Source organism: Zingiber officinale, chromosome 1B (genome assembly GCF_018446385.1).
Source record: "Zingiber officinale cultivar Zhangliang chromosome 1B, Zo_v1.1, whole genome shotgun sequence".
NCBI classification, from domain to species: domain Eukaryota; kingdom Viridiplantae; phylum Streptophyta; class Magnoliopsida; order Zingiberales; family Zingiberaceae; genus Zingiber; species Zingiber officinale.
In genome coordinates this window covers 42,245,706-42,260,166 of record NC_055986.1, presented here as the reverse complement: position 1 = coordinate 42,260,166, position 14,461 = coordinate 42,245,706, and the positions used below count along the sequence as shown (strand labels likewise).

Below are 14,461 nucleotides of genomic sequence, written 5' to 3'. Positions count from 1 at the left end.
AATAATATCAACTTCTGATGGTGTGAAAAAGTTCCCACAAACCGAAACAAGCGAAACTCCAATACACACAATGGCGGAGCCAGCCAGGATCAATTATTTCTCCAGGATCAATTATTTGGGTTGATCTTAAGATGTGGGTCACAAATGTTGACATTGAGATCGCCAACGTCATCATTCTAAGCTAGCTGCTGATGGCGATGTCGCCGCCCCGGGCTAGCCACTGACGTCGACATCGCCACCCCAGGCTAATCCCTAATTTTTCTCAATTTTTTCCCTTTCTTCCCTTGTAATTTTTGTTCTCACCGTCGTTGGCTACCCGGGCTGTAGCCCGGGTAGCCATGAACTTGGCTCCGCCCTTGAATACACATGACAAAAAAAACTCATATTAATAGTAAAACATTGTGACAAAAAGACGAATACGCTCATCCCCCAATGTCCCCGTCAATCCGTCTCAGGATCAACACGGAAAAGGTAAATCACGGGCGACTACTAGCCTTTGACATAGTGACTAACACATAAGGAAAGTATTTACCTCGACTTTACCGAAATTTGAATCCCAGACCTCATTGTGACAACACCTCATGTGTCCGTGATTAATAACAAAATATGTGATAAAATTATTGACAAATTTTTCAGTCAAAATGATTCAGAAAACATATTTAATATTAAATTAAATTATTTCTCCTTAAATTTTACTTCTTTTTCTATCTCTCTTTTCCTTTCTCCTCCACAAGCTGTTGTAAGTACAATTTTTTTTTAATTTATTTTTATTTGGTGGTGGTGGTGTTATTGTTGTTGTTTGTAATTCACGCTCAATGCTAAAAAAAAATTAACAATTAAATATTTTTAGTCAAATAAATTGGTTGATTATTTATAAAATTTAAAAATAGCGGTTAGAATGTATATTAACCTCTATTATAATAATTTATCATTCAAAATTTTGCTATTTTAAAAATATTTTACTTGTCAAATTTAACTTTATTTAATTAAATAAAAACATTTATTAATCAAATATATTATTTTTTAAATAAATTATAAAGAATTTTTATCTTTTAAAATTTATCAATAAAATTTGATAAAAAATACTATAAAATTTTTAATCAACAATTTTAATGAATAAAAATAAATGTCTTTAACAATATTTTATAAGTAATTATATAAAATTTTACCACGTACAAATTTAAATAGATTTATCCTAATTTTTTAAATTTTACCTTTTGATTTCCTATTCCTATTCGTAACAACTTCCATCCAAATTTAATTTGAAAGTGAGTTATTTAAGTATCTATAATTTGATTCCTAATTCCTAGTTACGGTATATTTGTAACTACCTCAACGCGAAACCCTAAATCTGCGAAACCCTAATCCTCCGTTCATCCTCCGTTGCCGACATCCTGCGTTGAACAGCTCCGTTCATCCTCGAGACGCTAAGAAATCGGAGTCCTCTCGGTGAAGCAGTAAGTGATTGGTTTATTGAACGCGATTTTCACTGATTTACGGAGCTATTCGCTAGGGGAGAGTTTTTTTTTCCATGGCCGATGATTACGAGGGCTCGGAGCGATTCGGGATGGAGAACGACTATGAGGGCGGCGAGTGGATTGGCGGCGAGTTCTACTACCGCAGCAAGAAGGAGCGCACCGTCCAGACACGCGAGGACGCCATCTACGGCACCTTCGCCACCGCGTCCAGCGATTCTAGCTCCGATGGAGGAAGGCGCCGCTCGCGGAAGCGCAGGAAGGGAGACCTCATCTCTAAGGCCGACCTCTCCAAGCCTGTCCAGTTTGTCTCCACCGGCACCGTCATGCCCAGCCAGGAAGTCAAACGGGATCCCCAGGAAGAAGGGGATCGATCTGCTGGCGTTCCCAATTCTGGCCAGGGGCTGGGATATGGGCTAGGGTTTCAATCCAACAGAAAGGATAGCGTGGGGGATGAGGATGATGAGGACCAGGATAATTTCCTCCCAACGGCCTTTGGGAGGAGGATTAAAGAAGGTGCCCAGCGCCGTGAGAAGGAGAAGGAGTCTGAGAGAGGGAAATCGAAGTTGGCCAAGAAGTCTTCTGGGAGAAGAGATGCATCTGGCGCCAGCGAGATGGGGAAGTTTGAGGCACACACCAAGGGAATTGGTTTGAAGCTGATGAAGATGATGGGATACAAGGAAGGGTCTGGATTGGGGAAGAATGAACAAGGCATAGTCGCTCCGGTAGAAGCTAAACTCCGTCCAAAGAACATGGGCATGGGGTTCAACGACTACAAGGAGGCTAAATTGCCTGTTTTGGATGAAGCACCAAAGGAAAAGATGGCTACTCCAGTGGCGGCAGGACCTTCAAAGGAAAAGAGGTGGTTAAAGCAGAAGAAAGGAAGAGCCAAAGCTGAGATTTTGACGGCAGATGAGTTGCTGGCTAAAAAGCAGGAACAAGGTATTGAGGTTCAGAAGGTTCTTGATATGAGGGGACCACAAGTTAAGGTTTTGACTAGTCTGGAGAATTTGAACATGGAGACTGAGATGAAAGAGAATGATGTGCCCATGCCCGAGCTCCAGTACAATGTTAAACTAATTGTGGATTCTACTGAGGTTGACATACAAAAGCTAGACCAGCAATTGAGAAGGGAGAGGGAGAAGGTGGTGAGCTTACAGGAGGAAAAGGACAAGATTATGAAAGAAGAGATGAGGCAGAGGAAGCAACTTCATGTTATGGAGACAATTGCATTAGTCTTAGAAAAGGTCAAGGAGGATAGCTTATCAGGGGTGTTGACACTTGATTCTCTATTGACCACTTTCAAAGATTTAAAAGAGATGTTCAGAGATGACTACAAGCTCTGCAATATTTCCTGTATTGCTTGCTCATTTGCATATCCTTTGCTTCTCCGGGTGTTTCAAGGATGGGAACCATTGCAGAATCCATTGCATGGCATGAATCTTATATCTTCTTGGAGAGATTTGTTGCAAGGAGATCAGCCTTATGATTTTTCAGAAAACCTTTTTTCCACTTCTTCTTATTCACAGCTTATCAGTGAAGTTATTCTTCCTGCTGTGAGGATATCTGGGACTAACACTTGGCAGGCTAGGGATCCTGAACCAATGCTTCGGTTTCTGGAAATATGGGAGAAGTTACTGCCACCATCCGTTTTGCAGTCAATTCTAGAAAATGTGGTTATGCCTAAGCTAACGACGGCTGTTGATTCATGGGATCCACGACGAGAGACTGTCCCAATTCATGTTTGGGTTCACCCATGGCTTCCATTGCTAGGGCAGAGATTGGAGATGTTGTATCATACGATCCGTTATAAGCTAGGTAGTGTCCTCCATGCTTGGCATGCAAGTGATGCCTCAGCATATGCCATACTTTCTCCATGGAAGGATGTGTTTGATGCAGCTAGTTGGGAGCATCTGATGGTACGCTATATTGTTCCTAAGTTGAGAATCGCTCTTCAAGAGTTCCAGGTGAATCCAGCTAATCAGAAGTTAGACCAGTTCAATTGGGTGATGATGTGGGCATCTGCAATCCCAATCCACCATATGGTTCACATGCTGGAGGTTGATTTTTTCAGCAAGTGGCAGCAAGTTTTATACCATTGGTTGTGCTCACGTCCTAATTTCAATGAGGTTATGCAGTGGTATATGGGCTGGAAGGGTCTCTTCCCTGCAGAATTACTTGCCAATGAGAGGATTCGAGTGCTTCTAAGTTCAGGTTTGGATATGATGAACCAGGCTGTAGAAGGCATGGAAGTGGTTCAACCTGGTGCTAGAGAGAACGTCAGCTATCTGAGAGCTACAGAAAAGAGACAGTTAGAAGCACAGCAACAGGCTCCAGCTTATTCCTCAGTCCATGTCAATGGTGTTGGTGGTGTTCATGAAATGAGCTTCAAGGAATCCATTGAAGCTTATGCAATGGAGCAAGGCTTGCTGTTCATACCAAAAGTCGGTAGATATTACAATGGTCTTCCAGTGTATGGATTTGGTAACATAAGCATTTGCATAGATTCAGTTAAGAAACTGCTATATGCCCAAGTCCATGATGGCCATGAACGCTGGAGTGCTGTGTCACTCACACAGTTACTGGAGATGCACCAGAACACCTCACGACATTGAACATTGACCTCCTGATGCTTTAGTGGCTATTGATACAAGGTCATTTCTTTTGTATACCTTTTTTTGGTATAAATTTGCAACCATTCTTTAGGTACTTTATATTTATGGCTAATAGATTTGAATAGTGTTATTGGTTGTATCATTTTCAGATGCAGAACTTTGCTACATGTTTATGCATATTTGATTATTGCATAATATGATATACATTTTTATGGGAGACCTGTAAAAACTAGTTAGCTATAGTTTACAATGTGATGCTTTATTTTCAACCACCACATGAACGTGTAAGTTAGAAGTATAATAAAATTTTCTGACTTTAAATTTCCAGCATATCATCCATACAGAATATGCTGTTTCTCAGCTCCAATTGCAGTTGTTTTACATCAGGAATTTCTCTCAATGAATCTATGAGAATTTTGTGTCCTCTTGGAGCAACTTTGTCTTTCTTCTACTGCCATCGCCTGTAGTTAGGTTCGAGTACCTCAGATTTTCTCTATCATAGTTAGAATAGTCATTTAACGCCTTGACAGTTTGTAGTTGTAAACCAACCGTGGGAACTATATTGATGCTTAAGAGATGTATATGAATATTAATTTTATTGAAATTTGGATCGTAAACCATTTGAATACTAAGTGTCATGCATTACATTAATTAGATTTGATCTCCCCAGTTTTAGTTTAGTTTAGTTTAGTCTACCACACATCTCAAACAGACAGTGCTGACTGCAAATCATAATTTTTCTTCTGTAAACATTTTCTAGTCAATTGGACTCCAACATTTGTTAAAGATGCATGATATATTTTTATATGCAGGGTTGGTTGGTGTTGAGGGAGAGAACATGCAATTTGAGAAAGAATGCCCCAAATCTAGGACCATCCTGGTGACTGGTCGACTTTTTTTTTTTCTACTACAAAGTTAAATGATGTCCATATTGTAAGAAACACGCCGGCGGCAATCATATATGCAGATCCTTTCGGATACCATACCATATACATTTACTTGTTCATGCTTTACTCCTTGGAGAGTGTATTCATGTAATGCCGGCGATGGTGTTTGGATTTTGTTGCCGTGATAGTTTAAGTCAGATTTCATGTGCTAATGGAAGTTGGAAGTGGCTTTTGACATGGGCTAACTCTTAACACAATTGTCAAATGTAGGATATGAAAGCAGCATTGTTCTATTTAGTAGATCGGCATCGTTCTACTTAGATCGGCAGGATATTGGGATGGGATAAAATGGAACAATTCATTTTATGTTAAACTTATTTTGCCCTCTAATTCTTGCAGTTTATGTCCCTAACTGTTGATCAATTCATTTGGCTCTTCTGCATGTCTAGTCTGCCTAACCCCATTTGACTCAACTGAAATTGAACTGATAGGCTTGGATAGCTGGACCAATTGAACCTCTATATTCACTAATTTACTATTCTATATTTAAGTTTGAAATGATGCTTTTTAATAAGTATTATATTTATATTATTGGAATGAATCGTTCCTAATGAAGTATTTCATGTTGAGTTGACCAAATCATTTCATTTCACCCTACGAGCACATTGCAATCTTTTTCTATATCAATCCTTATTTTCAATTACCTTTCTACCCAATTGTAGAATATTGTCACAAATCATTTTTCAAGTTCATAAAACCATAGTAGCAAAAATACTAGTGGTTTTAGTCTAAAAGTTCTGTCTTATTTCACGAGCAATTGACAAAACAGGGATATAGTAACAACACAACAAAGACATTCATACGGCAACTTTAGGATCATAAAGTATTACATACTCAAAGTTCTCTATATAATTTTCCACCTAATAGTAATCCAGTGTAACCTGAAATCATGTGCAAGCTATTGATATCTCATAGTTCCCAGATCCACTGAACCAAATTTACTAGAATACTCAACTCAAAAACATGTTCTTCTGAAAGCAATCCTGGGTTATGAGATACAGAACCCTGGTTAGCAACAGGTGCACGAATGGCTTGGCTTGCTGGAGAGAGAATTGCATCTAGGATGGGTATCTACAATGAAAGCCTTGGTAGATCATAAAGCTAAACTACAATAAGATGAAATCCGAATGATCTTCATGGCCAGTCATCATCATCATCATCCTTTCCGAAACTGCTTTGTCTGGGCTCGCTGGAGCTGCGTGGCCTTGAGCGTCTAGATGCAGAACTGCCAAAACTACCATAGTCATTGCCTCTGGGACGCCCTGAGCCAAACTCCCCAAAGCTGCTAGAACGTCCTGACAAGTCCCCAAATCCACCATCCTTTCTAAAATTGCTTTCTGTGGACTCACTGGAACCACGTGGGCTAGAGCGACTCGACCCAGAATTGCTAAGATTACCAAAGTTGTTGCTGCCGAAACGCCCCGAGTCAAACTCTCCAAAGCTACTAGAACGTCCTGAACCTGAATCTCCAAACCCACCAAAGCGGTCAAAACTGGAACCGCCGGACCTGCTTGATGCATCTGAAGTTGACCGTGGCCTACCAAAGGAGTTGAAACCTCCTGATCCAGTGTCTCTGAAGTTACCCCTGCGGCTTGAGGGAGCTCCAAAATCATTAGAACCATCAAAGCCACGAGAATGGCTAAATCCAGAACCACCATAATTTCCACTGCGTCGAAAACCTGAACCACCCATTCTACCATATGAATCAAAACGACCACCACCCATGCTACCAAACATACCTTCACCCCCATCATCTACTGTAATCCTTGGAAGCTGAGAGTTATTAGTGAAGGACCATATCAGTTTATAATCAAATTATCAGAAATCGCTAAGGTCCATATGATGCATACTAAACATTTGATGGAAGTGAAAAATTAGCAAGCCTGATGACTTTTCTCAGTTTTAACCACAATGACAAAGGGAATAATTATCTATCACTAATTTCTTCAAGAGTACAGTAAATTCATTAAGATAGTTGATCAAATCAAACAATATAAAAAAACTTACCTCGATAAATTTGCATCCAATATCTTGTTCAATACCTCTAACAACACGGTGTTGCTCATGTGAATGTATGAGAATTGTACTTCCTTTTTTGCCAGCTCGCCCTGTTCGACCAGATCTATGAACAAATAACTCAGAAGTGTTTGGCATTTCATAATGTATCACCTGGTCAAGAAGTCACCATCATGTTAGTCATGTGCAGAAGTTTCCTTCAGTAATTATAATTGACAAGAAGATATCATTATCAGATCTTGAATATTATTGCTAGTAGGTCACCCTCAAAAAGATTACTCTGCCATAATCAGATGAAATTACTAATAAAGCATTGGCTTAAACTTCATCAAACTCAAAAGGCCATATATTTGTCAAAAGAATGATGCCTTCAAGTCTGGAGTATGCCTTTTGCTGTCAAGCCTCCTGTTTCAATCTACCAAGTACACCAACCGACAAACTACTACTGGCAAAATGCTTCAAAGAAAGTAGTTCACAAAAACCAAAAACTAAATGTTTTCCATTTATATTGCTCACCAGATCAACATTAGGTATATCTAAACCACGAGCTGCAACATCAGTAGCTATCAAAATGTTAAAGTGGCCATCCCTAAATCCGGCTAGTGTTCTTTCCCTCTGGCTCTGTGAGATGTCACCATGAAGGGCTTCACATCCAAAGCTTCTGGCCATGGCATAAGCTAACTTATCTGCATCTCGCTTTGTTTGAGTAAATACTATGCATTTACCACCTTTAGCATGCTCCTGCAAGGATATTAACATAATGTGTTTAACCAAGTGACTCAAAAAGTAATATTTGCTTACTCACCTTTATCAATGGCCCAAGAATTGATGGCTTTGCATAATTATCTGAAACAATAGAATATATAGTTATCCCTTCTGGTAACTTTTGGTCAGAGTCACCAACCTACACAAAAACAAAACATTAGCAATTAGTTGACAAATAAGGTGCCAGAAAAAAGATTAAGTTTGTTAGAAAGAAAGGGCATAACTATCCATTGCTGTGGCCTAGAGGAATGTTTGGGAAACTAGTTCTCAGGCTTGTAACGAAGACCAAAAATGAAATATTAACAAGAAATGATTAACTCAAAACAAAATTATTTGGAATGCAATTAGAAATGAGCAACCAAAATGGTTATTAAAAAAAAATAGTAGCAGGATATCAGGAATAAAAATGCACGAAGATGAAGCAGTAATAATCAGATCATGAAACAAATGTCCTTCGAGGGTGAGGTTAGTTCCATCTCCCTCTAGGAGAGCAGAGGCACCGTACCAAAGGGAAGAACTTCCAACTCCAGTTATTTGCACTAACAACTTCTCTTACTCTCATTTTTACTGGAGAGTAACAATGTTAATAATATTAATTGGAGTGAGAGAAGTTCCCAAAAGAAGAACAATAGTCACACCATATCTCATTAGTGTAGAAGCTCATCTAGATAGGTATCAGACAACTCCAACGAAAAGGATGTTTAGTCCATGCAACACAACTCTAACAAAAAAGAATGTTCAGTCACCTCATGTGACTTTGTAAGGACTCAAGTGAGGTACAAAAGTGAGTTGGATCCTAGCAAGAACCTTTGTGGAAAAATTACAAAGCATTTCCCACTATGTATGACAAGTTTACATGACTTGCCTCCACAGAATAGTATAAAATATGCTAGGGCACTTTCATGTGTCATCCAATATGGGTGGAGCATCTTACCACATTAAGTCCCATGATTTTTCTCATGTTTATCTTTATCTGATGATTTAGGTGTCCAGTGATTATCTTAAATTTTATCCTTTTAAGTTAGACTGTCGAGGTTGCTCAAATTTAGATGTGTATTAAATTTTTAATTCTAGGACCTTTGCAACTAGCATTTATATCTCTCGTATCTCTTCTTATATCTCACAAACTAGTGATATTTTTAAGATTATTAATTAATAATGATGCTTCTAAAGTAAATAGCATCATAAATTCCAGTGTAAGATAAATAGATTTTTTTCCTTTCGATGCTTGAATCTCGTGAACTAAAGATATGATGGATAATTGTTAACTATGTCAAAAGCAAGAAGGTTATGCATATGATTATCCTTTTTATGAATGAGGCATGGCTATATATAGGGATTTTTGTAAGAAAATTAGTGTTATAATTAATTTCTTTCTCTCTTGCAATTTGTAAATCTTGGGCCAGATCCACTTGTGCAAGATACAAAACCTTGCATCAATCCATACTTGCATTGTCTTATTATATAATGGCCCTACAACAGGGCCCGAAATTCCTTCTTCCATTGAATCATAGATAACATCTTAATATATGGAATCCACACAGAAACCTTTTTCTTTATGCGTAGGACAACAATTAAGAACACAGAATGATGATATGTTGCCTACATTGAGAACTGAGAGAAGCCAAAATATGCGAAGGGACAAAGAGAAAGCTAGCAATCTTTAGGGGCATTGAATACTCCAGTGAAAATTGAGGCAAAGACTTGAAAGCAATTGCAATGGGTCGCCACTGGCAAGCTGCATGGATGTAGCACAAGAGCTGGATGGATCTTATGGTCCTCTCTCTCATGTACTTCAAAATTGAGCTAATTTTGGCAGTCTTAGTTTGATGTGGTCCTACATTCAAGATAAATTACCATGGTATATGTTGTTTATAGATGATATTAGTTTGATAGATAAGACTTATAAAGGAGTAAATGACAAATACAAATCTTGTCGGAAGACACTGGAAATTAAAAGATTTTAGACTTAGTAGATAAAGATAGAATATATGAAATTTAAGTTAACATATATAGTAAGACAATTGTTAAGATAGGAAATGACAAATTGCTTATGCATGAAAATTTTAAGTATCTAATATTGTTTTTGCCAAAGGATAGAAGGGTCAATAGCGATGTTATATGTAGGATACAAGTAGAGTGATTGAAATGAAAGACAGTGTCGAGTGTTCTTTGTAATCCTAAAGTATTTCTAAAACTTAAAAGGAAATTCTACAAATGGTGGTTAGACCTGCTATATTATATATAATTGAATTTTGAGCTATGAAGACTAAAGTTGCAAAGATGAAAAATGTTAACATGAATGTGAGAACATGTGATGATGGACAGGATAAGAAATGAAAATATTAGAAAAAACGTTAAAGAAAACTTCAAGAGACACATTTAAGATAGTATAAATGTGTACTTAGGCGACCAATAAGTACCCAGTTAGGCAAAGTGAGATAACGACAAAAAAAGGAACAAAAAACTTAATTAACATCAATAAAAAAGAATAAAATTTATTTAAATATAGATAATAGGGGATTGAATTCAATGACATAGGAGGATCCATATAGTCGACCTCATTTAGTAGGATAAGGCTTAGTTGTTGTTGTACGTACCCCAGTTAGTTTTAATGATCATCGACCGAGATAAATTAGACCCTGTGTGTTTGATGTGTGTCTGAGTGTGCAGGGATTAGGAACACAAGAAGTAGAGTAGGAGAAGCAACGAACGAGAAGGATGACACGGGAAAGGAGTCAATGGACTCCGTGCATCCAAGGGACAAGGAGCTACGGAAAAGTAGTAGAGCGAGAAGGACACATGGGAACGAGAAGATGGAAGGAAGTCTGCTCGAGGAGAAAGTCAGAGTCGGATTTGGATGAGCTCAACTCTAAGCAGAACAAAAAATGATCAACTGTTGTGGTTGACCATTCCAGGCGCCTCTATTGACTTGAGGTACCCTGATGACTCGAGGCACCTCAGTTGTCTTGAGGCACCTCGAATGCAACCCATTGGAAGTGCCTCAGTTCATATGAGGCACCTCAAAAGCTCAGAAGGAGCCGTTGCGAGCGGATAACCATTGGAGTCCAGCTCAGCCTAATCGAGGTGCCTCAGATGAACTGAGGCACCTTCGATGCCGCCAAATCAGAAAACCAACCGTTGTGCATAGATAAAGAATAGCCAGGAGGAGCCTCCAATTGTCCGAGGCACCTCCAAAGTTCCACGTCAGTAAAACGGTCATTTCGACCAGTAGGCTATAAATAGAAGCATTGTCCTCTAGGTTAGACAACACATTCTGTATTCATTTCTAAATTCAATTTGAGTTGTCTGTACGATCAACTACAATATGAGGCTACTGCACCTCCGAACCTTGTCGAAGGAGATTGATAGTGCTTCCAATCGCCTTAGATTAACAACCATCAAGTTGTAATCAAGTACACACTCGAGTATTATTTCTTTACATATTATTTTTATTTAATTAATTAGTGTCCTTACTAGAAGTAAGCAAGAGAAAGACTTTCACTTTTGATTGCAAGCTATTCACCCCCTCTAGCTAGTCCACCAATCCTAACAGTTGTTGTTATTAGTTTGATGTGGTCCATAATGCTCAACAAATAAGAGGTGAAGGTGGCTATAGGTGATAGGCGCACATGGATTTGCCAATGGGAGGACCAAGATCCACAGGATGCTAGATTGTATATTAGTGGAAGAGATGCTGGAGGGAAGAGATGTAGGCAGTTGACATAAGTATAAGCATGAGTGGTGAAAAAGGGATGTCTTGCTAATAATCAAGCAGGCTTTCAAAGAGAGGTTGTGATTAAGGTGCCTACAAGCATGTTTCAAAGAAGATCTTGCCGCAAGTGTTTTATTGAGGGTAATGACAAAAGTCCTAGAGTTGCAGAGTAGACAGAGTCAAAAGGTGGTACAAAGGGGTACATGATAAGGAGAGCAACATGTGTTGATTCATAGCAACAGGATGAAGAGATTGAGAAGAAGCTCTTACTTTAGGTTTGTAATCGACAATGAGAGCCACTTCTAAGGGGAAGTACTCAATTTGCACAAGATAAAGCTCAAGGTCATAAAGAAGTCTTAGATGCCGCTTCACGGGGAAAGGAACAAAGCTCTAAAACCAAATACTGAACTTAAATTTTATTATAAAAAGGTGATTAATATGGGGATTGGGTCCCCCTTTAATCACACCAAACCAAATAAAATTGGAAATATACTACAAATATTTTAGGAAAGAAATAAACATATACCTAAATGGACCATAATCAACTTGGAATAAATATCTTGTTATCTAAACAAGATAATAAACAAATAAAAATTGACCATAATCAACTTATTCTCCAAAAAAATAAAAGGATCTTACGAAATAACCTTCACAAAGTCTAAACTTTTAAAGATCAAATTCTTAATTTGCATTTATAAAACTCACAAGATCAATGTTGACGGGATCTTTTAGGTATCTTTGTGTAAGTTTTCTAATCCAAGGTGGCATAGTAGCAGAGAACATCATGGTTTGATGCTTCGGTGGCATTTTTTCCAATATCATCTCTACATCTTCAGCAAAACCAACATTAAGCATCTGATCAGCTTCATCAAGGACAATAAATTTAATCTCTGACAGATTCAAAGAGCCTCTATTAAGCAAATCAATAATTCTCCCGGGAGTGCCAACCACAACATCAACACCATAATTAAGTGCTCTTATCTGTTGGTTAATAGGAGAACCTCCATAAACACATAGAGTGTACAACTTGGAAGATTCTCTGAATTCCTTCTCAACTTGTCGAGCAAGCTCCCTAGTAGGTGCTAGTACCATGGCCATAGGGTTTTTTCCACAGCTGCAAATTTGGAAGAAACAAGGATTGTGATTGTTGCAGTGAAGAAAAAAGGATAAGATCTAAAAAATTCAATCAAAATACTAACAAGTCAAAATCTATCTGGATGTTGCAAGAAATTAATAAACTAACCCATGCTTGGCCTGAAAATGGATAATCTTATCCAGAATTGGAATTCCAAAAGCAAGAGTTTTCCCTGTGCCTGTCCTTGCACGACCAATCATGTCTCGTCCTTGCATTGCAGGTTCAAGAACAGCTTTCTATTTAATAGAACAAAACCAACATCAACCAACTTGATGCTGATATTAATGGCAAGACTTCCTTTTATATCAGCAAAAAAAAAAACTAACAGATGTGAAATCAATCAAATGATGTAAAGTGTAAAATCTGTAACAAGAGAAGAAATTTAAGAGGAATACACATCACACAAGGAAACAATTTTGGGGCATTGTTAGAATTATATGTAGTTTGCTATGCCATTGGAGTTGGGAAAATCCATAATGCTAAGATCTCAGTCACCATATTGCAAGATCTTAATAAAACAAAAAGTTCTTCTGATGATCTAGATCTTGCGGTTCAGATTTTGAGAATACCTAATAATACCAATTTAAGAGATCAATGCAGATGTAATGCAAAGGAAAAGAAAAGAAAGAAGATGGTTCCAAGTACAGATTGCAGCTAATCAACATAAAAACTATCTAAAACACTGTTTCATTAAAATAAATCAGCAAGACTATACTAAACTTCTCTAGTGTTGTAGCACACCAGTAAAGTTGTAGGAAGACAATCCGACTATATAGCAAAGGCACTAAATAAACACAGTCACTTCAAATTATGATATAGTTACATGTTTTTGTTCCCCTATTGATTCTGGTATAGTACTGAATAAATCCAGTACAGCATAAGTGTTAAGCTACATAAGGTTGCTCAGAGGATGAAGAAACAAATAGAGATTATGAACACCAATACAAATCCTACGAGAAATACTTATATAGTTAGTCACGCTATGTAATCACTCGACTGATAATGGGAAATTGACGACTTCACGTAATAAAAACTAAAAACCAAATACCTGTATCGGGAAAAGCTTCGTGATTCCCTTGTTAGCCAGCTGAGTGACGATATCCTGTGCTATCCCCAGCTTGGCGATCTCCAACCCCTCATCACCCCTCTTGACGCCCCCCTTGTCTTCGTCGACGTACTCGTCAACTGCGTACTCCGCGCAGGCGGCGTTAGTGGCGCGGAATTCCAGCCGATTCGCGGAGGAATGAAATTCCCTTCTTCGCACACTGCCAAGATAAAAAATTTCGACGGGACCGAAAGAACTACGGGAACAAGCTGATGGCTCCAAGGCGGTAAACAACGGGAGTAGAGAAGTCTCCGAGGATATCAGAGCAACTAGAGCTCGCCTTGATGCCGAGGCGGCGACGAAAGAAGACCTCCGAAACAAGAAGTTCATCGTCGGTGGATCAGAACCGGGGAACGAAAGAAGGCGGAACGGAAGAAGACTAGGGTTTTCGAGAGGTTGTAGAAGAGGGAAGATATTTTCAGGAGCGATTTCATTTCAACCCCTTCATTTTCATAAAACATTTTCTACTGCTTTTTTAAAAAAGAATTAGAATAACGCCCTTTAAGTATTAAAATTCTTGTGATTTTTTAATGACATGGTATAAGTGGAGTTATTTTTTGGAAAAAAAATCAAGACATTTTTTCAAAAAAATATTAACATATTTTTTATTCTAAAATACTTTTATTTAAACGTTATAATAAATTTAATAAGTTGATAAGAATATGTTAGTATGTAACATCTACAAATA

At 38.2% G+C, this 14,461-nt stretch overlaps 2 protein-coding genes across 2 annotated transcripts; one reads left to right on the top strand and one right to left on the bottom strand.

Annotated features, from left to right (window-relative positions):
• Window positions 1–1,299: 1,299 nt before the first annotated feature.
• On the top strand, window positions 1,300–5,189 carry LOC122055851 (septin and tuftelin-interacting protein 1 homolog 1-like). Its single transcript, XM_042617500.1, has 2 exons — window positions 1,300–4,129; window positions 4,903–5,189. Exon 1 carries the CDS (start codon window positions 1,532–1,534, stop codon window positions 4,088–4,090), a length of 2,559 nt encoding a protein of 852 aa, XP_042473434.1. The 5' UTR covers window positions 1,300–1,531; the 3' UTR covers window positions 4,091–4,129; window positions 4,903–5,189.
• A 622-nt stretch (window positions 5,190–5,811) lies between these two features.
• LOC122055842 (DEAD-box ATP-dependent RNA helicase 53-like) lies at window positions 5,812–14,186 on the bottom strand. The gene is made up of 7 exons (XM_042617489.1): window positions 13,717–14,186; window positions 12,777–12,904; window positions 12,239–12,647; window positions 7,859–7,957; window positions 7,570–7,794; window positions 7,045–7,206; window positions 5,812–6,810 (listed from the first exon to the last, which is right to left on the bottom strand). The coding sequence occupies exons 1-7, from the start codon at window positions 14,101–14,103 to the stop codon at window positions 6,172–6,174; spliced, it is 2,049 nt and encodes a 682-aa protein (XP_042473423.1). The 5' UTR covers window positions 14,104–14,186; the 3' UTR covers window positions 5,812–6,171.
• Between the last annotated feature and the right edge of the window lie 275 nt (window positions 14,187–14,461).